Source organism: Homalodisca vitripennis, unplaced genomic scaffold, assembly GCF_021130785.1.
Source record: "Homalodisca vitripennis isolate AUS2020 unplaced genomic scaffold, UT_GWSS_2.1 ScUCBcl_910;HRSCAF=3854, whole genome shotgun sequence".
NCBI lineage: Eukaryota > Metazoa > Arthropoda > Insecta > Hemiptera > Cicadellidae > Homalodisca > Homalodisca vitripennis.
The window spans coordinates 78422-104194 of NW_025777042.1; the positions used below are offsets into that span (position 1 = coordinate 78422).

The window sequence follows — 25773 nt, forward strand, 5'->3', positions numbered from 1 at the left end:
TGTTTTTATTATTATTATATATTTTTATTGATTACTGATATAAATTTTAAAATCTCATTATATAACTCCATATCTAAACTTCGTAGAATTTCTATTAATTTCTCTTCATTGGATAAATTGGGTTTAATTTTGTTAATTTTTTTAAAGCATTGCTCTCTAGCAAAACGTTGCTTTGGACATTCCATGATTAGATGGCCTACAGTTTCTTTTACTCCCATAGTACACTCTACGCATAATGGAGTAAAATATTGTTTAATTCTAAAGAGATGGTAATATACCCTAGCATGTCCAAATCTTAGTCTACATAAGTTTATTACCTTCCATCTTTGTAATTTATTGTTTTGAAACCAAGGATATTTAGAAAATTTAGGTTGAACTAAATTCAACCTTACCATTGACCTAATTCAACCCTTGAACGCTTGGCGCGAGAAGACCGTCCCGCCGTGCCGAAGCAAGCGACGGACGCCCTCCGCCCAACCGAGTAAGTAAAGAAACGATGAAAGTAGTGGTATTTCACCGGCGACACGGGTTGCCCCGATCTCCCACTTATGCTACACCTCTCATGTCTCCTTACAGTGCCAGACTAGAGTCAAGCTCAACAGGGTCTTCTTTCCCCGCTGATTTTTCCAAGCCCGTTCCCTTGACAGTGGTTTCGCTAGATAGTAGATAGGGACAGAGGGAATCTCGTTAATCCATTCATGCGCGTCACTAATTAGATGACGAGGAATTTGGCTATTTGTTTTTTAAGGCTATTTGTAAGCGATTCCTCCACAGGAGTGTTGTATTTGTATTGTTTTTCTATCTTCTCCTATTTCTGGATCTTATCTTTGTTTTCTTTTGTTTGTCTATCTTCTTTGTTATGTCTACTATTTTTCCACTTTTAATCTTCTCTAGCAGCGCGGAAGCTTGCTTTTTCGCTTACAAATGTTTTCTTTACTTCTGTTCCTACTGTTTCTCTTATTTTCTTCTGTCTCTCTTTACTTTACTTTTTCTTCTTGCCTGTTCTTGTGTGCATCGCCTCTTCTGTATGAATCTGTTACTTATTTATTTGTTCTTATATCTTCTTCATCTTCTTTCAGGCTCTGATTTGCTTCTCTCTTTGTTTCAGCCGTAGTCCAGATGCCCTCTGCAGATATCGATCGATGTCCTGATGGCCATCAGGGTGAAGTCCATCAGCGTCCGTCTCTCGGTGATGCCCAGCTTCTTCAGCCCGGTGACGGTGGCTTGAGGGAGGGCTCCACGGGTTCCGACGACCACGGGGATGACCTCCCGTCGTGGCCTGGAAATCCCTCTGGATCGTGGGGAGCAGCGGCTGGTAAGTTGTCACTTTCTTCGGGGGCGCTGCGGACAGTGACGCGCCGTTCTCGTAGGGGAGGGTGACATCGACGATGAGGACACGGTCTCGCTGGTTGACCACGAGATCCGGCCTCAGGCGATCCTCCCCGACGTTGAACTGTTGCTCCCTGGCCACGGTCCATCCTCTCTTCTTACAGTTCTCTTCGATGGCTCCCACGATTCAGTTGTATCTATCCTCGCTCGCTGTCCCGCTGAACACTCACCGATGACGTGTCCCAGAGTTTCCGGTTTTAGACGGCACCGCCGGCACAAGGTGACGTTATTTTTGGCTGTTCGGTTTATCGCCGTCCTGGTCCCGAAGGTGTTGGTTCTCAGTTTGAGGGCGTCAATGTACTGCCCCGGCCTCAAGGCGTTCTGGTTGAGGAGCCAATGGTTCCCCAACGGGTTGTTTCGGAACCAGTTGACTCCCTAACCGTGGGCATGCTGAGTCGTCCACCTCCGGAACTCTTCGTCCTTCCATTCCTGCTTGGCCGTAATCAGGTCTTTGGGTATCGGAGGATATGGGATCCGGAGTTGCCCGGCAAGCCTCTCCACGTAGGCCGGCCAGCCGCCACGCCGTCCCAGCTCCTGAAGCAGGGGGTCCTCCATGGCCAGAAGTGCGGTCGCAGCTCGAAGTCCGCACAGCCGGGCCTGCTGCACCAGATGGGGAAAACCAAGTCCTCCGTCCTTTTTCCGGGTGTAGAGCAGGCTGTCGGTGGTACTCGGGTGGAGATGCATGATCTTCTTCACATCCTGCTTCAAGTGAGTATTAACTCGGCTGAGTTCGTTCTGTGACGGCGTGTCGATGGCTAGACGGTAGGCAAAGGCCGGTACCACAAACTGCATCAGAAGAGTGACCTTCTGGTGCGGCTTCAATGACAGACGTCGGACTCTGGTCGTAGCCTTGCAGAGAATGTCCAGATGTTGTTCGTTCTGGAACCCCTTCCTGATTCCGAAGGTTAGGCCCAGGTAGCCGAAGGTGGAGCCGGCAGTATAAAGCTGTAGGGGCTGCCCCTGGATGGTAAAGTCCACAGGCAGAGTTACCCAAGCGTCCCCTTTCCGTTGTATGTAAAAAGCCCCACACTTTCGCGCCGAAAGGCTCATCCCGACGTCCTGCAGATATTCCTCCGTTCTGCGAAGCAGCAACCCCATACTCTCCTGGGTGTCGGCTAGAAGTGTCAAGTCGTCCGCGTACGCCATGGCCGCCAGTTTCCGGTCCCCGATGGAGAATCCTCCCCCAGACGTCTGCAGCTCCTCCAGCAGCGGGTCCAGTACCAAGTTGAACAGGAGGGGGGAGAGTGGGTCGCCCTGCTTCACTCCCCGACGGATCGAGATGTTGGTTCCGAAGTCTCCCAAGGTAGTCGTGCAGCCGGCGTACATCCCGGCGACGGTCCGCTGCAAACAAGGCGAAACCCCGTGACCGCGCAGTACCTCCGCGATGGCGTCGTGAGATACAGTGTCGAACGCCTTGGGCCTGTCAGGTATAGCCTAACCCGAAATTGGTGGGCCACGGAATAAATACTTCAGGATACCAGGAAACATTTATGTTTCCTAGTGTATCAGTGTTTAATGTATGTTGTTTTTATTATTATTATATATTTTTATTGATTACTGATATAAATTTTAAAATCTCATTATATAACTCCATATCTAAACTTCGTAGAATTTCTATTAATTTCTCTTCATTGGATAAATTGGGTTTAATTTTGTTAATTTTTTTAAAGCATTGCTCTCTAGCAAAATGTTGCTTTGGACATTCCATGATTAGATGGCCTACAGTTTCTTTTACTCCCATAGTACACTCTACGCATAATGGAGTAAAATATTGTTTAATTCTAAAGAGATGGTAATATACCCTAGCATGTCCAAATCTTAGTCTACATAAGTTTATTACCTTCCATCTTTGTAATTTATTGTTTTGAAACCAAGGATATTTAGAAAATTTAGGTTGAACTAAATTCAACCTTACCATTGACCTAATTCAACCCTTGAACACTTGGCGCGAGAAGACCGTCCCGCCGTGCCGAAGCAAGCGACGGACGCCCTCCGCCCAACCGAGTAAGTAAAGAAACGATGAAAGTAGTGGTATTTCACCGGCGACACGGGTTGCCCCGATCTCCCACTTATGCTACACCTCTCATGTCTCCTTACAGTGCCAGACTAGAGTCAAGCTCAACAGGGTCTTCTTTCCCCGCTGATTTTTCCAAGCCCGTTCCCTTGACAGTGGTTTCGCTAGATAGTAGATAGGGACAGAGGGAATCTCGTTAATCCATTCATGCGCGTCACTAATTAGATGACGAGGAATTTGGCTATTTGTTTTTTAAGGCTATTTGTAAGCGATTCCTCCACAGGAGTGTTGTATTTGTATTGTTTTTCTATCTTCTCCTATTTCTGGATCTTATCTTTGTTTTCTTTTGTTTGTCTATCTTCTTTGTTATGTCTACTATTTTTCCACTTTTAATCTTCTCTAGCAGCGCGGAAGCTTGCTTTTTCGCTTACAAATGTTTTCTTTACTTCTGTTCCTACTGTTTCTCTTATTTTCTTCTGTCTCTCTTTACTTTACTTTTTCTTCTTGCCTGTTCTTGTGTGCATCGCCTCTTCTGTATGAATCTGTTACTTATTTATTTGTTCTTATATCTTCTTCATCTTCTTTCAGGCTCTGATTTGCTTCTCTCTTTGTTTCAGCCGTAGTCCAGATGCCCTCTGCAGATATCGATCGATGTCCTGATGGCCATCAGGGTGAAGTCCATCAGCGTCCGTCTCTCGGTGATGCCCAGCTTCTTCAGCCCGGTGACGGTGGCTTGAGGGAGGGCTCCACGGGTTCCGACGACCACGGGGATGACCTCCCGTCGTGGCCTGGAAATCCCTCTGGATCGTGGGGAGCAGCGGCTGGTAATTTGTCACTTCCTTCGGGGGCGCTGCGGACAGTGACGCGCCGTTCTCGTAGGGGAGGGTGACATCGACGATGAGGACACGGTCTCGCTGGTTGACCACGAGATCCGGCCTCAGGCGATCCTCCCCGACGTTGAACTGTTGCTCCCTGGCCACGGTCCATCCTCTCTTCTTACAGTTCTCTTCGATGGCTCCCACGATTCAGTTGTATCTTTCCTCGCTCGCTGTCCCGCTGAACACTCACCGATGACGTGTCCCAGAGTTTCCGGTTTTAGACGGCACCGCCGGCACAAGGTGACGTTATTTTTGGCTGTTCGGTTTATCGCCGTCCTGGTCCCGAAGGTGTTGGTTCTCAGTTTGAGGGCGTCAATGTACTGCCCCGGCCTCAAGGCGTTCTGGTTGAGGAGCCAATGGTTCCCCAACGGGTTGTTTCGGAACCAGTTGACTCCCTAACCGTGGGCATGCTGAGTCGTCCACCTCCGGAACTCTTCGTCCTTCCATTCCTGCTTGGCCGTAATCAGGTCTTTGGGTGTCGGAGGATATGGGATCCGGAGTTGCCCGGCAAGCCTCTCCACGTAGGCCGGCCAGCCGCCACGCCGTCCCAGCTCCTGAAGCAGGGGGTCCTCCATGGCCAGAAGTGCGGTCGCAGCTCGAAGTCCGCACAGCCGGGCCTGCTGCACCAGATGGGGAAAACCAAGTCCTCCGTCCTTTTTCCGGGTGTAGAGCAGGCTGTCGGTGGTACTCGAGTGGAGATGCATGATCTTCTTCACCTCCTGCTTCAAGTGAGTATTAACTCGGCTGAGTTCGTTCTGTGACGGCGTGTCGATGGCTAGACGGTGGGCAAAGGCCGGTACCACATACTGCATCAGAAGAGTGACCTTCTGGTGCGGCTTCAATGACAGACGTCGGACTCTGGTCGTAGCCTTGCAGAGAATGTCCAGATGTTGTTCGTTCTGGAACCCCTTCCTGATTCCGAAGGTCAGGCCCAGGTAGCCGAAGGTGGAGCCGGCAGTATAAAGCTGTAGGGGCTGCCCCTGGATGGTAAAGTCCACAGGCAGAGTTACCCAAGCGTCCCCTTTCCGTTGTATGTAAAAAGCCCCACACTTCCGCGCCGAAAGGCTCATCCCGACGTCCTGCAGATATTCCTCCGTTCTGCGAAGCAGCAACCCCATACTCTCCTGGGTGTCGGCTAGAAGTGTCAAGTCGTCCGCGTACGCCATGGCCGCCAGTTTCCGGTCCCCGATGGAGAATCCTTCCCCAGACGTCTGCAGCTCCTCCAGCAGCGGGTCCAGTACCAAGTTGAACAGGAGGGGGGAGAGTGGGTCGCCCTGCTTCACTCCCCGACGGATCAAGATGTTGGTTCCGAAGTCTCCCAAGGTAGTCGTGCAGCCGGCGTACATCCCGGCGACGGTCCGCTGCAAACAAGGCGAAACCCCGTGACCGCGCAGTACCTCCGCGATGGCGTCGTGAGATACAGTGTCGAACGCCTTGGGCCTGTCAGGTATAGCCTAACCCGAAATTGGTGGGCCACGGAATAAATACTTCAGGATACCAGGAAACATTTATGTTTCCTAGTGTATCAGTGTTTAATGTATGTTGTTTTTATTATTATTATATATTTTTATTGATTACTGATATAAATTTTAAAATCTCATTATATAACTCCATATCTAAACTTCGTAGAATTTCTATTAATTTCTCTTCATTGGATAAATTGGGTTTAATTTTGTTAATTTTTTTAAAGCATTGCTCTCTAGCAAAATGTTGCTTTGGACATTCCATGATTAGATGGCCTACAGTTTCTTTTACTCCCATAGTACACTCTACGCATAATGGAGTAAAATATTGTTTAATTCTAAAGAGATGGTAATATACCCTAGCATGTCCAAATCTTAGTCTACATAAGTTTATTACCTTCCATCTTTGTAATTTATTGTTTTGAAACCAAGGATATTTAGAAAATTTAGGTTGAACTAAATTCAACCTTACCATTGACCTAATTCAACCCTTGAACGCTTGGCGCGAGAAGACCGTCCCGCCGTGCCGAAGCAAGCGACGGACGCCCTCCGCCCAACCGAGTAAGTAAAGAAACGATGAAAGTAGTGGTATTTCACCGGCGACACGGGTTGCCCCGATCTCCCACTTATGCTACACCTCTCATGTCTCCTTACAGTGCCAGACTAGAGTCAAGCTCAACAGGGTCTTCTTTCCCCGCTGATTTTTCCAAGCCCGTTCCCTTGACAGTGGTTTCGCTAGATAGTAGATAGGGACAGAGGGAATCTCGTTAATCCATTCATGCGCGTCACTAATTAGATGACGAGGAATTTGGCTATTTGTTTTTTTAAGGCTATTTGTAAGCGATTCCTCCACAGGAGTGTTGTATTTGTATTGTTTTTCTATCTTCTCCTATTTCTGGATCTTATCTTTGTTTTCTTTTGTTTGTCTATCTTCTTTGTTATGTCTACTATTTTTCCACTTTTAATCTTCTCTAGCAGCGCGGAAGCTTGCTTTTTCGCTTACAAATGTTTTCTTTACTTCTGTTCCTACTGTTTCTCTTATTTTCTTCTGTCTCTCTTTACTTTACTTTTTCTTCTTGCCTGTTCTTGTGTGCATCGCCTCTTCTGTATGAATCTGTTACTTATTTATTTGTTCTTATATCTTCTTCATCTTCTTTCAGGCTCTGATTTGCTTCTCTCTTTGTTTCAGCCGTAGTCCAGATGCCCTCTGCAGATATCGATCGATGTCCTGATGGCCATCAGGGTGAAGTCCATCAGCGTCCGTCTCTCGGTGATGCCCAGCTTCTTCAGCCCGGTGACGGTGGCTTGAGGGAGGGCTCCACGGGTTCCGACGACCACGGGGATGACCTCCCGTCGTGGCCTGGAAATCCCTCTGGATCGTGGGGAGCAGCGGCTGGTAAGTTGTCACTTTCTTCGGGGGCGCTGCGGACAGTGACGCGCCGTTCTCGTAGGGGAGGGTGACATCGACGATGAGGACACGGTCTCGCTGGTTGACCACGAGATCCGGCCTCAGGCGATCCTCCCCGACGTTGAACTGTTGCTCCCTGGCCACGGTCCATCCTCTCTTCTTACAGTTCTCTTCGATGGCTCCCACGATTCAGTTGTGTCTATCCTCGCTCGCTGTCCCGCTGAACACTCACCGATGACGTGTCCCAGAGTTTCCGGTTTTAGACGGCACCGCCGGCACAAGGTGACGTTATTTTTGGCTGTTCGGTTTATCGCCGTCCTGGTCCCGAAGGTGTTGGTTCTCAGTTTGAGGGCGTCAATGTACTGCCCCGGCCTCAAGGCGTTCTGGTTGAGGAGCCAATGGTTCCCCAACGGGTTGTTTCGGAACCAGTTGACTCCCTAACCGTGGGCATGCTGAGTCGTCCACCTCCGGAACTCTTCGTCCTTCCATTCCTGCTTGGCCGTAATCAGGTCTTTGGGTGTCGGAGGATATGGGATCCGGAGTTGCCCGGCAAGCCTCTCCACGTAGGCCGGCCAGCCGCCACGCCGTCCCAGCTCCTGAAGCAGGGGGTCCTCCATGGCCAGAAGTGCGGTCGCAGCTCGAAGTCCGCACAGCCGGGCCTGCTGCACCAGATGGGGAAAACCAAGTCCTCCGTTCCTTTTCCGGGTGTAGAGCAGGCTGTCGGTGGTACTCGGGTGGAGATGCATGATCTTCTTCACCTCCTGCTTCAAGTGAGTATTAACTCGGCTGAGTTCGTTCTGTGACGGCGTGTCGATGGCTAGACGGTGGGCAAAGGCCGGTACCACATACTGCATCAGAAGAGTGACCTTCTGGTGCGGCTTCAATGACAGACGTCGGACTCTGGTCGTAGCCTTGCAGAGAATGTCCAGATGTTGTTCGTTCTGGAACCCCTTCCTGATTCCGAAGGTCAGGCCCAGGTAGCCGAAGGTGGAGCCGGCAGTATAAAGCTGTAGGGGCTGCCCCTGGATGGTAAAGTCCACAGGCAGAGTTACCCAAGCGTCCCCTTTCCGTTGTATGTAAAAAGCCCCACACTTCCGCGCCGAAAGGCTCATCCCGACGTCCTGCAGATATTCCTCCGTTCTGCGAAGCAGCAACCCCATACTCTCCTGGGTGTCGGCTAGAAGTGTCAAGTCGTCCGCGTACGCCATGGCCGCCAGTTTCCGGTCCCCGATGGAGAATCCTCCCCCAGACGTCTGCAGCTCCTCCAGCAGCGGGTCCAGTACCAAGTTGAACAGGAGGGGGGAGAGTGGGTCGCCCTGCTTCACTCCCCGACGGATCAAGATGTTGGTTCCGAAGTCTCCCAAGGTAGTCGTGCAGCCGGCGTACATCCCGGCGACGGTCCGCTGCAAACAAGGCGAAACCCCGTGACCGCGCAGTACCTCCGCGATGGCGTCGTGAGATACAGTGTCGAACGCCTTGGGCCTGTCAGGTATAGCCTAACCCGAAATTGGTGGGCCACGGAATAAATACTTCAGGATACCAGGAAACATTTATGTTTCCTAGTGTATCAGTGTTTAATGTATGTTGTTTTTATTATTATTATATATTTTTATTGATTACTGATATAAATTTTAAAATCTCATTATATAACTCCATATCTAAACTTCGTAGAATTTCTATTAATTTCTCTTCATTGGATAAATTGGGTTTAATTTTGTTAATTTTTTTAAAGCATTGCTCTCTAGCAAAATGTTGCTTTGGACATTCCATGATTAGATGGCCTACAGTTTCTTTTACTCCCATAGTACACTCTACGCATAATGGAGTAAAATATTGTTTAATTCTAAAGAGATGGTAATATACCCTAGCATGTCCAAATCTTAGTCTACATAAGTTTATTACCTTCCATCTTTGTAATTTATTGTTTTGAAACCAAGGATATTTAGAAAATTTAGGTTGAACTAAATTTAACCTTACCACTGACCTAATTCAACCCTTGAACGCTTGGCGCGAGAAGACCGTCCCGCCGTGCCGAAGCAAGCGACGGACGCCCTCCGCCCAACCGAGTAAGTAAAGAAACGATGAAAGTAGTGGTATTTCACCGGCGACACGGGTTGCCCCGATCTCCCACTTATGCTACACCTCTCATGTCTCCTTACAGTGCCAGACTAGAGTCAAGCTCAACAGGGTCTTCTTTCCCCGCTGATTTTTCCAAGCCCGTTCCCTTGACAGTGGTTTCGCTAGATAGTAGATAGGGACAGAGGGAATCTCGTTAATCCATTCATGCGCGTCACTAATTAGATGACGAGGAATTTGGCTATTTGTTTTTTAAGGCTATTTGTAAGCGATTCCTCCACAGGAGTGTTGTATTTGTATTGTTTTTCTATCTTCTCCTATTTCTGGATCTTATCTTTGTTTTCTTTTGTTTGTCTATCTTCTTTGTTATGTCTACTATTTTTCCACTTTTAATCTTCTCTAGCAGCGCGGAAGCTTGCTTTTTCGCTTACAAATGTTTTCTTTACTTCTGTTCCTACTGTTTCTCTTATTTTCTTCTGTCTCTCTTTACTTTACTTTTTCTTCTTGCCTGTTCTTGTGTGCATCGCCTCTTCTGTATGAATCTGTTACTTATTTATTTGTTCTTATATCTTCTTCATCTTCTTTCAGGCTCTGATTTGCTTCTCTCTTTGTTTCAGCCGTAGTCCAGATGCCCTCTGCAGATATCGATCGATGTCCTGATGGCCATCAGGGTGAAGTCCATCAGCGTCCGTCTCTCGGTGATGCCCAGCTTCTTCAGCCCGGTGACGGTGGCTTGAGGGAGGGCTCCACGGGTTCCGACGACCACGGGGATGACCTCCCGTCGTGGCCTGGAAATCCCTCTGGATCGTGGGGAGCAGCGGCTGGTAAGTTGTCACTTTCTTCGGGGGCGCTGCGGACAGTGACGCGCCGTTCTCGTAGGGGAGGGTGACATCGACGATGAGGACACGGTCTCGCTGGTTGACCACGAGATCCGGCCTCAGGCGATCCTCCCCGACGTTGAACTGTTGCTCCCTGGCCACGGTCCATCCTCTCTTCTTACAGTTCTCTTCGATGGCTCCCACGATTCAGTTGTGTCTATCCTCGCTCGCTGTCCCGCTGAACACTCACCGATGACGTGTCCCAGAGTTTCCGGTTTTAGACGGCACCGCCGGCACAAGGTGACGTTATTTTTGGCTGTTCGGTTTATCGCCGTCCTGGTCCCGAAGGTGTTGGTTCTCAGTTTGAGGGCGTCAATGTACTGCCCCGGCCTCAAGGCGTTCTGGTTGAGGAGCCAATGGTTCCCCAACGGGTTGTTTCGGAACCAGTTGACTCCCTAACCGTGGGCATGCTGAGTCGTCCACCTCCGGAACTCTTCGTCCTTCCATTCCTGCTTGGCCGTAATCAGGTCTTTGGGTGTCGGAGGATATGGGATCCGGAGTTGCCCGGCAAGCCTCTCCACGTAGGCCGGCCAGCCGCCACGCCGTCCCAGCTCCTGAAGCAGGGGGTCCTCCATGGCCAGAAGTGCGGTCGCAGCTCGAAGTCCGCACAGCCGGGCCTGCTGCACCAGATGGGGAAAACCAAGTCCTCCGTTCCTTTTCCGGGTGTAGAGCAGGCTGTCGGTGGTACTCGGGTGGAGATGCATGATCTTCTTCACCTCCTGCTTCAAGTGAGTATTAACTCGGCTGAGTTCGTTCTGTGACGGCGTGTCGATGGCTAGACGGTGGGCAAAGGCCGGTACCACATACTGCATCAGAAGAGTGACCTTCTGGTGCGGCTTCAATGACAGACGTCGGACTCTGGTCGTAGCCTTGCAGAGAATGTCCAGATGTTGTTCGTTCTGGAACCCCTTCCTGATTCCGAAGGTCAGGCCCAGGTAGCCGAAGGTGGAGCCGGCAGTATAAAGCTGTAGGGGCTGCCCCTGGATGGTAAAGTCCACAGGCAGAGTTACCCAAGCGTCCCCTTTCCGTTGTATGTAAAAAGCCCCACACTTCCGCGCCGAAAGGCTCATCCCGACGTCCTGCAGATATTCCTCCGTTCTGCGAAGCAGCAACCCCATACTCTCCTGGGTGTCGGCTAGAAGTGTCAAGTCGTCCGCGTACGCCATGGCCGCCAGTTTCCGGTCCCCGATGGAGAATCCTCCCCCAGACGTCTGCAGCTCCTCCAGCAGCGGGTCCAGTACCAAGTTGAACAGGAGGGGGGAGAGTGGGTCGCCCTGCTTCACTCCCCGACGGATCAAGATGTTGGTTCCGAAGTCTCCCAAGGTAGTCGTGCAGCCGGCGTACATCCCGGCGACGGTCCGCTGCAAACAAGGCGAAACCCCGTGACCGCGCAGTACCTCCGCGATGGCGTCGTGAGATACAGTGTCGAACGCCTTGGGCCTGTCAGGTATAGCCTAACCCGAAATTGGTGGGCCACGGAATAAATACTTCAGGATACCAGGAAACATTTATGTTTCCTAGTGTATCAGTGTTTAATGTATGTTGTTTTTATTATTATTATATATTTTTATTGATTACTGATATAAATTTTAAAATCTCATTATATAACTCCATATCTAAACTTCGTAGAATTTCTATTAATTTCTCTTCATTGGATAAATTGGGTTTAATTTTGTTAATTTTTTTAAAGCATTGCTCTCTAGCAAAATGTTGCTTTGGACATTCCATGATTAGATGGCCTACAGTTTCTTTTACTCCCATAGTACACTCTACGCATAATGGAGTAAAATATTGTTTAATTCTAAAGAGATGGTAATATACCCTAGCATGTCCAAATCTTAGTCTACATAAGTTTATTACCTTCCATCTTTGTAATTTATTGTTTTGAAACCAAGGATATTTAGAAAATTTAGGTTGAACTAAATTCAACCTTACCATTGACCTAATTCAACCCTTGAACGCTTGGCGCGAGAAGACCGTCCCGCCGTGCCGAAGCAAGCGACGGACGCCCTCCGCCCAACCGAGTAAGTAAAGAAACGATGAAAGTAGTGGTATTTCACCGGCGACACGGGTTGCCCCGATCTCCCACTTATGCTACACCTCTCATGTCTCCTTACAGTGCCAGACTAGAGTCAAGCTCAACAGGGTCTTCTTTCCCCGCTGATTTTTCCAAGCCCGTTCCCTTGACAGTGGTTTCGCTAGATAGTAGATAGGGACAGAGGGAATCTCGTTAATCCATTCATGCGCGTCACTAATTAGATGACGAGGAATTTGGCTATTTGTTTTTTAAGGCTATTTGTAAGCGATTCCTCCACAGGAGTGTTGTATTTGTATTGTTTTTCTATCTTCTCCTATTTCTGGATCTTATCTTTGTTTTCTTTTGTTTGTCTATCTTCTTTGTTATGTCTACTATTTTTCCACTTTTAATCTTCTCTAGCAGCGCGGAAGCTTGCTTTTTCGCTTACAAATGTTTTCTTTACTTCTGTTCCTACTGTTTCTCTTATTTTCTTCTGTCTCTCTTTACTTTACTTTTTCTTCTTGCCTGTTCTTGTGTGCATCGCCTCTTCTGTATGAATCTGTTACTTATTTATTTGTTCTTATATCTTCTTCATCTTCTTTCAGGCTCTGATTTGCTTCTCTCTTTGTTTCAGCCGTAGTCCAGATGCCCTCTGCAGATATCGATCGATGTCCTGATGGCCATCAGGGTGAAGTCCATCAGCGTCCGTCTCTCGGTGATGCCCAGCTTCTTCAGCCCGGTGACGGTGGCTTGAGGGAGGGCTCCACGGGTTCCGACGACCACGGGGATGACCTCCCGTCGTGGCCTGGAAATCCCTCTGGATCGTGGGGAGCAGCGGCTGGTAAGTTGTCACTTTCTTCGGGGGCGCTGCGGACAGTGACGCGCCGTTCTCGTAGGGGAGGGTGACATCGACGATGAGGACACGGTCTCGCTGGTTGACCACGAGATCCGGCCTCAGGCGATCCTCCCCGACGTTGAACTGTTGCTCCCTGGCCACGGTCCATCCTCTCTTCTTACAGTTCTCTTCGATGGCTCCCACGATTCAGTTGTGTCTATCCTCGCTCGCTGTCCCGCTGAACACTCACCGATGACGTGTCCCAGAGTTTCCGGTTTTAGACGGCACCGCCGGCACAAGGTGACGTTATTTTTGGCTGTTCGGTTTATCGCCGTCCTGGTCCCGAAGGTGTTGGTTCTCAGTTTGAGGGCGTCAATGTACTGCCCCGGCCTCAAGGCGTTCTGGTTGAGGAGCCAATGGTTCCCCAACGGGTTGTTTCGGAACCAGTTGACTCCCTAACCGTGGGCATGCTGAGTCGTCCACCTCCGGAACTCTTCGTCCTTCCATTCCTGCTTGGCCGTAATCAGGTCTTTGGGTGTCGGAGGATATGGGATCCGGAGTTGCCCGGCAAGCCTCTCCACGTAGGCCGGCCAGCCGCCACGCCGTCCCAGCTCCTGAAGCAGGGGGTCCTCCATGGCCAGAAGTGCGGTCGCAGCTCGAAGTCCGCACAGCCGGGCCTGCTGCACCAGATGGGGAAAACCAAGTCCTCCGTTCCTTTTCCGGGTGTAGAGCAGGCTGTCGGTGGTACTCGGGTGGAGATGCATGATCTTCTTCACCTCCTGCTTCAAGTGAGTATTAACTCGGCTGAGTTCGTTCTGTGACGGCGTGTCGATGGCTAGACGGTGGGCAAAGGCCGGTACCACATACTGCATCAGAAGAGTGACCTTCTGGTGCGGCTTCAATGACAGACGTCGGACTCTGGTCGTAGCCTTGCAGAGAATGTCCAGATGTTGTTCGTTCTGGAACCCCTTCCTGATTCCGAAGGTCAGGCCCAGGTAGCCGAAGGTGGAGCCGGCAGTATAAAGCTGTAGGGGCTGCCCCTGGATGGTAAAGTCCACAGGCAGAGTTACCCAAGCGTCCCCTTTCCGTTGTATGTAAAAAGCCCCACACTTCCGCGCCGAAAGGCTCATCCCGACGTCCTGCAGATATTCCTCCGTTCTGCGAAGCAGCAACCCCATACTCTCCTGGGTGTCGGCTAGAAGTGTCAAGTCGTCCGCGTACGCCATGGCCGCCAGTTTCCGGTCCCCGATGGAGAATCCTCCCCCAGACGTCTGCAGCTCCTCCAGCAGCGGGTCCAGTACCAAGTTGAACAGGAGGGGGGAGAGTGGGTCGCCCTGCTTCACTCCCCGACGGATCAAGATGTTGGTTCCGAAGTCTCCCAAGGTAGTCGTGCAGCCGGCGTACATCCCGGCGACGGTCCGCTGCAAACAAGGCGAAACCCCGTGACCGCGCAGTACCTCCGCGATGGCGTCGTGAGATACAGTGTCGAACGCCTTGGGCCTGTCAGGTATAGCCTAACCCGAAATTGGTGGGCCACGGAATAAATACTTCAGGATACCAGGAAACATTTATGTTTCCTAGTGTATCAGTGTTTAATGTATGTTGTTTTTATTATTATTATATATTTTTATTGATTACTGATATAAATTTTAAAATCTCATTATATAACTCCATATCTAAACTTCGTAGAATTTCTATTAATTTCTCTTCATTGGATAAATTGGGTTTAATTTTGTTAATTTTTTTAAAGCATTGCTCTCTAGCAAAATGTTGCTTTGGACATTCCATGATTAGATGGCCTACAGTTTCTTTTACTCCCATAGTACACTCTACGCATAATGGAGTAAAATATTGTTTAATTCTAAAGAGATGGTAATATACCCTAGCATGTCCAAATCTTAGTCTACATAAGTTTATTACCTTCCATCTTTGTAATTTATTGTTTTGAAACCAAGGATATTTAGAAAATTTAGGTTGAACTAAATTTAACCTTACCACTGACCTAATTCAACCCTTGAACGCTTGGCGCGAGAAGACCGTCCCGCCGTGCCGAAGCAAGCGACGGACGCCCTCCGCCCAACCGAGTAAGTAAAGAAACGATGAAAGTAGTGGTATTTCACCGGCGACACGGGTTGCCCCGATCTCCCACTTATGCTACACCTCTCATGTCTCCTTACAGTGCCAGACTAGAGTCAAGCTCAACAGGGTCTTCTTTCCCCGCTGATTTTTCCAAGCCCGTTCCCTTGACAGTGGTTTCGCTAGATAGTAGATAGGGACAGAGGGAATCTCGTTAATCCATTCATGCGCGTCACTAATTAGATGACGAGGAATTTGGCTATTTGTTTTTTAAGGCTATTTGTAAGCGATTCCTCCACAGGAGTGTTGTATTTGTATTGTTTTTCTATCTTCTCCTATTTCTGGATCTTATCTTTGTTTTCTTTTGTTTGTCTATCTTCTTTGTTATGTCTACTATTTTTCCACTTTTAATCTTCTCTAGCAGCGCGGAAGCTTGCTTTTTCGCTTACAAATGTTTTCTTTACTTCTGTTCCTACTGTTTCTCTTATTTTCTTCTGTCTCTCTTTACTTTACTTTTTCTTCTTGCCTGTTCTTGTGTGCATCGCCTCTTCTGTATGAATCTGTTACTTATTTATTTGTTCTTATATCTTCTTCATCTTCTTTCAGGCTCTGATTTGCTTCTCTCTTTGTTTCAGCCGTAGTCCAGATGCCCTCTGCAGATATCGATCGATGTCCTGATGGCCATCAGGGTGAAGTCCATCAGCGTCCGTCTCTCGGTGATGCCCAGCTTCTTCAGCCCGGTGACGGTGGCTTGAGGGAGGGCTCCACGGGTTCCGACGACCACGGGGATGACCTCCCGTCGTGGCCTGGAAATCCCTCTGGATCGTGGGGAGCAGCGGCTGGTAAGTTGTCACTTTCTTCGGGGGCGCTGCGGACAGTGACGCGCCGTTCTCGTAGGGGAGGGTGACATCGACGATGAGGACACGGTCTCGCTGGTTGACCACGAGATCCGGCCTCAGGCGATCCTCCCCGACGTTGAACTGTTGCTCCCTGGCCACGGTCCATCCTCTCTTCTTACAGTTCTCTTCGATGGCTCCCACGATTCAGTTGTGTCTATCCTCGCTCGCTGTCCCGCTGAACACTCACCGATGACGTGTCCCAGAGTTTCCGGTTTTAGACGGCACCGCCGGCACAAGGTGACGTTATTTTTGGCTGTTCGGTTTATCGCCGTCCTGGTCCCGAAGGTGTTGGTTCTCAGTTTGAGGGCGTCAATGTACTGCCCCGGCCTCAAGGCGTTCTGGTTGAGGAGCCAATGGTTCCCCAACGGGTTGTTTCGGAACCAGTTGACTCCCTAACCGTGGGCATGCTGAGTCGTCCACCTCCGGAACTCTTCGTCCTTCCATTCCTGCTTGGCCGTAATCAGGTCTTTGGGTGTCGGAGGATATGGGATCCGGAGTTGCCCGGCAAGCCTCTCCACGTAGGCCGGCCAGCCGCCACGCCGTCCCAGCTCCTGAAGCAGGGGGTCCTCCATGGCCAGAAGTGCGGTCGCAGCTCGAAGTCCGCACAGCCGGGCCTGCTGCACCAGATGGGGAAAACCAAGTCCTCCGTTCCTTTTCCGGGTGTAGAGCAGGCTGTCGGTGGTACTCGGGTGGAGATGCATGATCTTCTTCACCTCCTGCTTCAAGTGAGTATTAACTCGGCTGAGTTCGTTCTGTGACGGCGTGTCGATGGCTAGACGGTGGGCAAAGGCCGGTACCACATACTGCATCAGAAGAGTGACCTTCTGGTGCGGCTTCAATGACAGACGTCGGACTCTGGTCGTAGCCTTGCAGAGAATGTCCAGATGTTGTTCGTTCTGGAACCCCTTCCTGATTCCGAAGGTCAGGCCCAGGTAGCCGAAGGTGGAGCCGGCAGTATAAAGCTGTAGGGGCTGCCCCTGGATGGTAAAGTCCACAGGCAGAGTTACCCAAGCGTCCCCTTTCCGTTGTATGTAAAAAGCCCCACACTTCCGCGCCGAAAGGCTCATCCCGACGTCCTGCAGATATTCCTCCGTTCTGCGAAGCAGCAACCCCATACTCTCCTGGGTGTCGGCTAGAAGTGTCAAGTCGTCCGCGTACGCCATGGCCGCCAGTTTCCGGTCCCCGATGGAGAATCCTCCCCCAGACGTCTGCAGCTCCTCCAGCAGCGGGTCCAGTACCAAGTTGAACAGGAGGGGGGAGAGTGGGTCGCCCTGCTTCACTCCCCGACGGATCAAGATGTTGGTTCCGAAGTCTCCCAAGGTAGTCGTGCAGCCGGCGTACATCCCGGCGACGGTCCGCTGCAAACAAGGCGAAACCCCGTGACCGCGCAGTACCTCCGCGATGGCGTCGTGAGATACAGTGTCGAACGCCTTGGGCCTGTCAGGTATAGCCTAACCCGAAATTGGTGGGCCACGGAATAAATACTTCAGGATACCAGGAAACATTTATGTTTCCTAGTGTATCAGTGTTTAATGTATGTTGTTTTTATTATTATTATATATTTTTATTGATTACTGATATAAATTTTAAAATCTCATTATATAACTCCATATCTAAACTTCGTAGAATTTCTATTAATTTCTCTTCATTGGATAAATTGGGTTTAATTTTGTTAATTTTTTTAAAGCATTGCTCTCTAGCAAAATGTTGCTTTGGACATTCCATGATTAGATGGCCTACAGTTTCTTTTACTCCCATAGTACACTCTACGCATAATGGAGTAAAATATTGTTTAATTCTAAAGAGATGGTAATATACCCTAGCATGTCCAAATCTTAGTCTACATAAGTTTATTACCTTCCATCTTTGTAATTTATTGTTTTGAAACCAAGGATATTTAGAAAATTTAGGTTGAACTAAATTTAACCTTACCACTGACCTAATTCAACCCTTGAACGCTTGGCGCGAGAAGACCGTCCCGCCGTGCCGAAGCAAGCGACGGACGCCCTCCGCCCAACCGAGTAAGTAAAGAAACGATGAAAGTAGTGGTATTTCACCGGCGACACGGGTTGCCCCGATCTCCCACTTATGCTACACCTCTCATGTCTCCTTACAGTGCCAGACTAGAGTCAAGCTCAACAGGGTCTTCTTTCCCCGCTGATTTTTCCAAGCCCGTTCCCTTGACAGTGGTTTCGCTAGATAGTAGATAGGGACAGAGGGAATCTCGTTAATCCATTCATGCGCGTCACTAATTAGATGACGAGGAATTTGGCTATTTGTTTTTTAAGGCTATTTGTAAGCGATTCCTCCACAGGAGTGTTGTATTTGTATTGTTTTTCTATCTTCTCCTATTTCTGGATCTTATCTTTGTTTTCTTTTGTTTGTCTATCTTCTTTGTTATGTCTACTATTTTTCCACTTTTAATCTTCTCTAGCAGCGCGGAAGCTTGCTTTTTCGCTTACAAATGTTTTCTTTACTTCTGTTCCTACTGTTTCTCTTATTTTCTTCTGTCTCTCTTTACTTTACTTTTTCTTCTTGCCTGTTCTTGTGTGCATCGCCTCTTCTGTATGAATCTGTTACTTATTTATTTGTTCTTATATCTTCTTCATCTTCTTTCAGGCTCTGATTTGCTTCTCTCTTTGTTTCAGCCGTAGTCCAGATGCCCTCTGCAGATATCGATCGATGTCCTGATGGCCATCAGGGTGAAGTCCATCAGCGTCCGTCTCTCGGTGATGCCCAGCTTCTTCAGCCCGGTGACGGTGGCTTGAGGGAGGGCTCCACGGGTTCCGACGACCACGGGGATGACCTCCCGTCGTGGCCTGGAAATCCCTCTGGATCGTGGGGAGCAGCGGCTGGTAAGTTGTCACTTTCTTCGGGGGCGCTGCGGACAGTGACGCGCCGTTCTCGTAGGGGAGGGTGACATCGACGATGAGGACACGGTCTCGCTGGTTGACCACGAGATCCGGCCTCAGGCGATCCTCCCCGACGTTGAACTGTTGCTCCCTGGCCACGGTCCATCCTCTCTTCTTACAGTTCTCTTCGATGGCTCCCACGATTCAGTTGTGTCTATCCTCGCTCGCTGTCCCGCTGAACACTCACCGATGACGTGTCCCAGAGTTTCCGGTTTTAGACGGCACCGCCGGCACAAGGTGACGTTATTTTTGGCTGTTCGGTTTATCGCCGTCCTGGTCCCGAAGGTGTTGGTTCTCAGTTTGAGGGCGTCAATGTACTGCCCCGGCCTCAAGGCGTTCTGGTTGAGGAGCCAATGGTTCCCCAACGGGTTGTTTCGGAACCAGTTGACTCCCTAACCGTGGGCATGCTGAGTCGTCCACCTCCGGAACTCTTCGTCCTTCCATTCCTGCTTGGCCGTAATCAGGTCTTTGGGTGTCGGAGGATATGGGATCCGGAGTTGCCCGGCAAGCCTCTCCACGTAGGCCGGCCAGCCGCCACGCCGTCCCAGCTCCTGAAGCAGGGGGTCCTCCATGGCCAGAAGTGCGGTCGCAGCTCGAAGTCCGCACAGCCGGGCCTGCTGCACCAGATGGGGAAAACCAAGTCCTCCGTTCCTTTTCCGGGTGTAGAGCAGGCTGTCGGTGGTACTCGGGTGGAGATGCATGATCTTCTTCACCTCCTGCTTCAAGTGAGTATTAACTCGGCTGAGTTCGTTCTGTGACGGCGTGTCGATGGCTAGACGGTGGGCAAAGGCCGGTACCACATACTGCATCAGAAGAGTGACCTTCTGGTGCGGCTTCAATGACAGACGTCGGACTCTGGTCGTAGCCTTGCAGAGAATGTCCAGATGTTGTTCGTTCTGGAACCCCTTCCTGATTCCGAAGGTCAGGCCCAGGTAGCCGAAGGTGGAGCCGGCAGTATAAAGCTGTAGGGGCTGCCCCTGGATGGTAAAGTCCACAGGCAGAGTTACCCAAGCGTCCCCTTTCCGTTGTATGTAAAAAGCCCCACACTTCCGCGCCGAAAGGCTCATCCCGACGTCCTGCAGATATTCCTCCGTTCTGCGAAGCAGCAACCCCATACTCTCCTGGGTGTCGGCTAGAAGTGTCAAGTCGTCCGCGTACGCCATGGCCGCCAGTTTCCGGTCCCCGATGGAGAATCCTCCCCCAGACGTCTGCAGCTCCTCCAGCAGCGGGTCCAGTACCAAGTTGAACAGGAGGGGGGAGAGTGGGTCGCCCTGCTTCACTCCCCGACGGATCAAGATGTTGGTTCCGAAGTCTCCCAAGGTAGTCGTGCAGCCGGCGTACATCCCGGCGACGGTCCGCTGCAAACAAGGCGAAACCCCGTGACCGCGCAGTACCTCCGCGATGGCGTCGTGAGATACAGTGTCGAACGCCTTGGGCCTGTCAGGTATAGCCTAACCCGAAATTGGTGGGCCACGGAATAAATACTTCAGGATACCAGGAAACATTTATGTTTCCTAGTGTATCAGTGTTTAATGTATGTTGTTTTTATTATTATTATATATTTTTATTGATTACTGATATAAATTTTAAAATCTCATTATATAACTCCATATCTAAACTTCGTAGAATTTCTATTAATTTCTCTTCATTGGATAAATTGGGTTTAATTTTGTTATTTTTTTAAAGCATTGCTCTCTAGCAAAATGTTGCTTTGGACATTCCATGATTAGATGGCCTACAGTTTCTTTTACTCCCATAGTACACTCTACGCATAATGGAGTAAAATATTGTTTAATTCTAAAGAGATGGTAATATACCCTAGCATGTCCAAATCTTAGTCTACATAAGTTTATTACCTTCCATCTTTGTAATTTATTGTTTTGAAACCAAGGATATTTAGAAAATTTAGGTTGAACTAAATTTAACCTTACCACTGACCTAATTCAACCCTTGAACGCTTGGCGCGAGAAGACCGTCCCGCCGTGCCGAAGCAAGCGACGGACGCCCTCCGCCCAACCGAGTAAGTAAAGAAACGATGAAAGTAGTGGTATTTCACCGGCGACACGGGTTGCCCCGATCTCCCACTTATGCTACACCTCTCATGTCTCCTTACAGTGCCAGACTAGAGTCAAGCTCAACAGGGTCTTCTTTCCCCGCTGATTTTTCCAAGCCCGTTCCCTTGACAGTGGTTTCGCTAGATAGTAGATAGGGACAGAGGGAATCTCGTTAATCCATTCATGCGCGTCACTAATTAGATGACGAGGAATTTGGCTATTTGTTTTTTAAGGCTATTTGTAAGCGATTCCTCCACAGGAGTGTTGTATTTGTATTGTTTTTCTATCTTCTCCTATTTCTGGATCTTATCTTTGTTTTCTTTTGTTTGTCTATCTTCTTTGTTATGTCTACTATTTTTCCACTTTTAATCTTCTCTAGCAGCGCGGAAGCTTGCTTTTTCGCTTACAAATGTTTTCTTTACTTCTGTTCCTACTGTTTCTCTTATTTTCTTCTGTCTCTCTTTACTTTACTTTTTCTTCTTGCCTGTTCTTGTGTGCATCGCCTCTTCTGTATGAATCTGTTACTTATTTATTTGTTCTTATATCTTCTTCATCTTCTTTCAGGCTCTGATTTGCTTCTCTCTTTGTTTCAGCCGTAGTCCAGATGCCCTCTGCAGATATCGATCGATGTCCTGATGGCCATCAGGGTGAAGTCCATCAGCGTCCGTCTCTCGGTGATGCCCAGCTTCTTCAGCCCGGTGACGGTGGCTTGAGGGAGGGCTCCACGGGTTCCGACGACCACGGGGATGACCTCCCGTCGTGGCCTGGAAATCCCTCTGGATCGTGGGGAGCAGCGGCTGGTAAGTTGTCACTTTCTTCGGGGGCGCTGCGGACAGTGACGCGCCGTTCTCGTAGGGGAGGGTGACATCGACGATGAGGACACGGTCTCGCTGGTTGACCACGAGATCCGGCCTCAGGCGATCCTCCCCGACGTTGAACTGTTGCTCCCTGGCCACGGTCCATCCTCTCTTCTTACAGTTCTCTTCGATGGCTCCCACGATTCAGTTGTGTCTATCCTCGCTCGCTGTCCCGCTGAACACTCACCGATGACGTGTCCCAGAGTTTCCGGTTTTAGACGGCACCGCCGGCACAAGGTGACGTTATTTTTGGCTGTTCGGTTTATCGCCGTCCTGGTCCCGAAGGTGTTGGTTCTCAGTTTGAGGGCGTCAATGTACTGCCCCGGCCTCAAGGCGTTCTGGTTGAGGAGCCAATGGTTCCCCAACGGGTTGTTTCGGAACCAGTTGACTCCCTAACCGTGGGCATGCTGAGTCGTCCACCTCCGGAACTCTTCGTCCTTCCATTCCTGCTTGGCCGTAATCAGGTCTTTGGGTGTCGGAGGATATGGGATCCGGAGTTGCCCGGCAAGCCTCTCCACGTAGGCCGGCCAGCCGCCACGCCGTCCCAGCTCCTGAAGCAGGGGGTCCTCCATGGCCAGAAGTGCGGTCGCAGCTCGAAGTCCGCACAGCCGGGCCTGCTGCACCAGATGGGGAAAACCAAGTCCTCCGTTCCTTTTCCGGGTGTAGAGCAGGCTGTCGGTGGTACTCGGGTGGAGATGCATGATCTTCTTCACCTCCTGCTTCAAGTGAGTATTAACTCGGCTGAGTTCGTTCTGTGACGGCGCGTGTCGATGGCTAGACGGTGGGCAAAGGCCGGTACCACATACTGCATCAGAAGAGTGACCTTCTGGTGCGGCTTCAATGACAGACGTCGGACTCTGGTCGTAGCCTTGCAGAGAATGTCCAGATGTTGTTCGTTCTGGAACCCCTTCCTGATTCCGAAGGTCAGGCCCAGGTAGCCGAAGGTGGAGCCGGCAGTATAAAGCTGTAGGGGCTGCCCCTGGATGGTAAAGTCCACAGGCAGAGTTACCCAAGCGTCCCCTTTCCGTTGTATGTAAAAAGCCCCACACTTCCGCGCCGAAAGGCTCATCCCGACGTCCTGCAGATATTCCTCCGTTCTGCGAAGCAGCAACCCCATACTCTCCTGGGTGTCGGCTAGAAGTGTCAAGTCGTCCGCGTACGCCATGGCCGCCAGTTTCCGGTCCCCGATGGAGAATCCTCCCCCAGACGTCTGCAGCTCCTCCAGCAGCGGGTCCAGTACCAAGTTGAACAGGAGGGGGGAGAGTGGGTCGCCCTGCTTCACTCCCCGACGGATCAAGATGTTGGTTCCGAAGTCTCCCAAGGTAGTCGTGCAGCCGGCGTACATCCCGGCGACGGTCCGCTGCAAACAAGGCGAAACCCCGTGACCGCGCAGTACCTCCGCGATGGCGTCGTGAGATACAGTGTCGAACGCCTTGGGCCTGTCAGGTATAGCCTAACCCGAAATTGGTGGGCCACGGAATAAATACTTCAGGATACCAGGAAACATTTATGTTTCCTAGTGTATCAGTGTTTAATGTATGTTGTTTTTATTATTATTATATATTTTTATTGATTACTGATATAAATTTTAAAATCTCATTATATAACTCCATATCTAAACTTCGTAGAATTTCTATTAATTTCTCTTCATTGGATAAATTGGGTTTAATTTTGTTAATTTTTTTAAAGCATTGCTCTCTAGCAAAATGTTGCTTTGGACATTCCATGATTAGATGGCCTACAGTTTCTTTTACTCCCATAGTACACTCTACGCATAATGGAGTAAAATATTGTTTAATTCTAAAGAGATGGTAATATACCCTAGCATGTCCAAATCTTAGTCTACATAAGTTTATTACCTTCCATCTTTGTAATTTATTGTTTTGAAACCAAGGATATTTAGAAAATTTAGGTTGAACTAAATTCAACCTTACCATTGACCTAATTCAACCCTTGAACGCTTGGCGCGAGAAGACCGTCCCGCCGTGCCGAAGCAAGCGACGGACGCCCTCCGCCCAACCGAGTAAGTAAAGAAACGATGAAAGTAGTGGTATTTCACCGGCGACACGGGTTGCCCCGATCTCCCACTTATGCTACACCTCTCATGTCTCCTTACAGTGCCAGACTAGAGTCAAGCTCAACAGGGTCTTCTTTCCCCGCTGATTTTTCCAAGCCCGTTCCCTTGACAGTGGTTTCGCTAGATAGTAGATAGGGACAGAGGGAATCTCGTTAATCCATTCATGCGCGTCACTAATTAGATGACGAGGAATTTGGCTATTTGTTTTTTAAGGCTATTTGTAAGCGATTCCTCCACAGGAGTGTTGTATTTGTATTGTTTTTCTATCTTCTCCTATTTCTGGATCTTATCTTTGTTTTCTTTTGTTTGTCTATCTTCTTTGTTATGTCTACTATTTTTCCACTTTTAATCTTCTCTAGCAGCGCGGAAGCTTGCTTTTTCGCTTACAAATGTTTTCTTTACTTCTGTTCCTACTGTTTCTCTTATTTTCTTCTGTCTCTCTTTACTTTACTTTTTCTTCTTGCCTGTTCTTGTGTGCATCGCCTCTTCTGTATGAATCTGTTACTTATTTATTTGTTCTTATATCTTCTTCATCTTCTTTCAGGCTCTGATTTGCTTCTCTCTTTGTTTCAGCCGTAGTCCAGATGCCCTCTGCAGATATCGATCGATGTCCTGATGGCCATCAGGGTGAAGTCCATCAGCGTCCGTCTCTCGGTGATGCCCAGCTTCTTCAGCCCGGTGACGGTGGCTTGAGGGAGGGCTCCACGGGTTCCGACGACCACGGGCATGACCTCCCGTCGTGGCCTGGAAATCCCTCTGGATCGTGGGGAGCAGCGGCTGGTAAGTTGTCACTTTCTTCGGGGGCGCTGCGGACAGTGACGCGCCGTTCTCGTAGGGGAGGGTGACATCGACGATGAGGACACGGTCTCGCTGGTTGACCACGAGATCCGGCCTCAGGCGATCCTCCCCGACGTTGAACTGTTGCTCCCTGGCCACGGTCCATCCTCTCTTCTTACAGTTCTCTTCGATGGCTCCCACGATTCAGTTGTGTCTATCCTCGCTCGCTGTCCCGCTGAACACTCACCGATGACGTGTCCCAGAGTTTCCGGTTTTAGACGGCACCGCCGGCACAAGGTGACGTTATTTTTGGCTGTTCGGTTTATCGCCGTCCTGGTCCCGAAGGTGTTGGTTCTCAGTTTGAGGGCGTCAATGTACTGCCCCGGCCTCAAGGCGTTCTGGTTGAGGAGCCAATGGTTCCCCAACGGGTTGTTTCGGAACCAGTTGACTCCCTAACCGTGGGCATGCTGAGTCGTCCACCTCCGGAACTCTTCGTCCTTCCATTCCTGCTTGGCCGTAATCAGGTCTTTGGGTGTCGGAGGATATGGGATCCGGAGTTGCCCGGCAAGCCTCTCCACGTAGGCCGGCCAGCCGCCACGCCGTCCCAGCTCCTGAAGCAGGGGGTCCTCCATGGCCAGAAGTGCGGTCGCAGCTCGAAGTCCGCACAGCCGGGCCTGCTGCACCAGATGGGGAAAACCAAGTCCTCCGTCCTTTTTCCGGGTGTAGAGCAGGCTGTCGGTGGTACTCGGGTGGAGATGCATGATCTTCTTCACCTCCTGCTTCAAGTGAGTATTAACTCGGCTGAGTTCGTTCTGTGACGGCGTGTCGATGGCTAGACGGTGGGCAAAGGCCGGTACCACATACTGCATCAGAAGAGTGACCTTCTGGTGCGGCTTCAATGACAGACGTCGGACTCTGGTCGTAGCCTTGCAGAGAATGTCCAGATGTTGTTCGTTCTGGAACCCCTTCCTGATTCCGAAGGTCAGGCCCAGGTAGCCGAAGATGGAGCCGGCAGTATAAAGCTGTAGGGGCTGCCCCTGGATGGTAAAGTCCACAGGCAGAGTTACCCAAGCGTCCCCTTTCCGTTGTATGTAAAAAGCCCCACACTTCCGCGCCGAAAGGCTCATCCCGACGTCCTGCAGATATTCCTCCGTTCTGCGAAG

General features: G+C 49.9%; 1 protein-coding gene across 1 annotated transcript; it reads left to right on the forward strand.

The window, feature by feature from the left end:
• The first annotated feature begins 728 nt into the window (after window positions 1-728).
• LOC124371090 (collagen alpha-1(III) chain-like) lies at window positions 729-25066 on the forward strand. Its single transcript, XM_046829403.1, has 10 exons — window positions 729-1315; window positions 4021-4227; window positions 6934-7140; window positions 9846-10052; window positions 12758-12964; window positions 15670-15876; window positions 18582-18788; window positions 21493-21699; window positions 24407-24613; window positions 24669-25066. The coding sequence occupies exons 1-10, from the start codon at window positions 1120-1122 to the stop codon at window positions 25064-25066; spliced, it is 2250 nt and encodes a 749-aa protein (XP_046685359.1). The 5' UTR covers window positions 729-1119.
• The last annotated feature ends 707 nt before the right edge of the window (window positions 25067-25773 follow it).

Coding starts and splice junctions, on each gene's coding strand:
- LOC124371090 (XM_046829403.1), top strand. CDS start 1,120: ATGCCCTCTGCAGATATCGATCGATGTCCTGATGGCCATCAGGGTGAA. Junction 4,228..6,933: donor ATCGTGGGGAGCAGCGGCTG/GTAATTTGTCAC, acceptor TCTTTGTTTCAG/CCGTAGTCCAGATGCCCTCT. Junction 12,965..15,669: donor ATCGTGGGGAGCAGCGGCTG/GTAAGTTGTCAC, acceptor TCTTTGTTTCAG/CCGTAGTCCAGATGCCCTCT.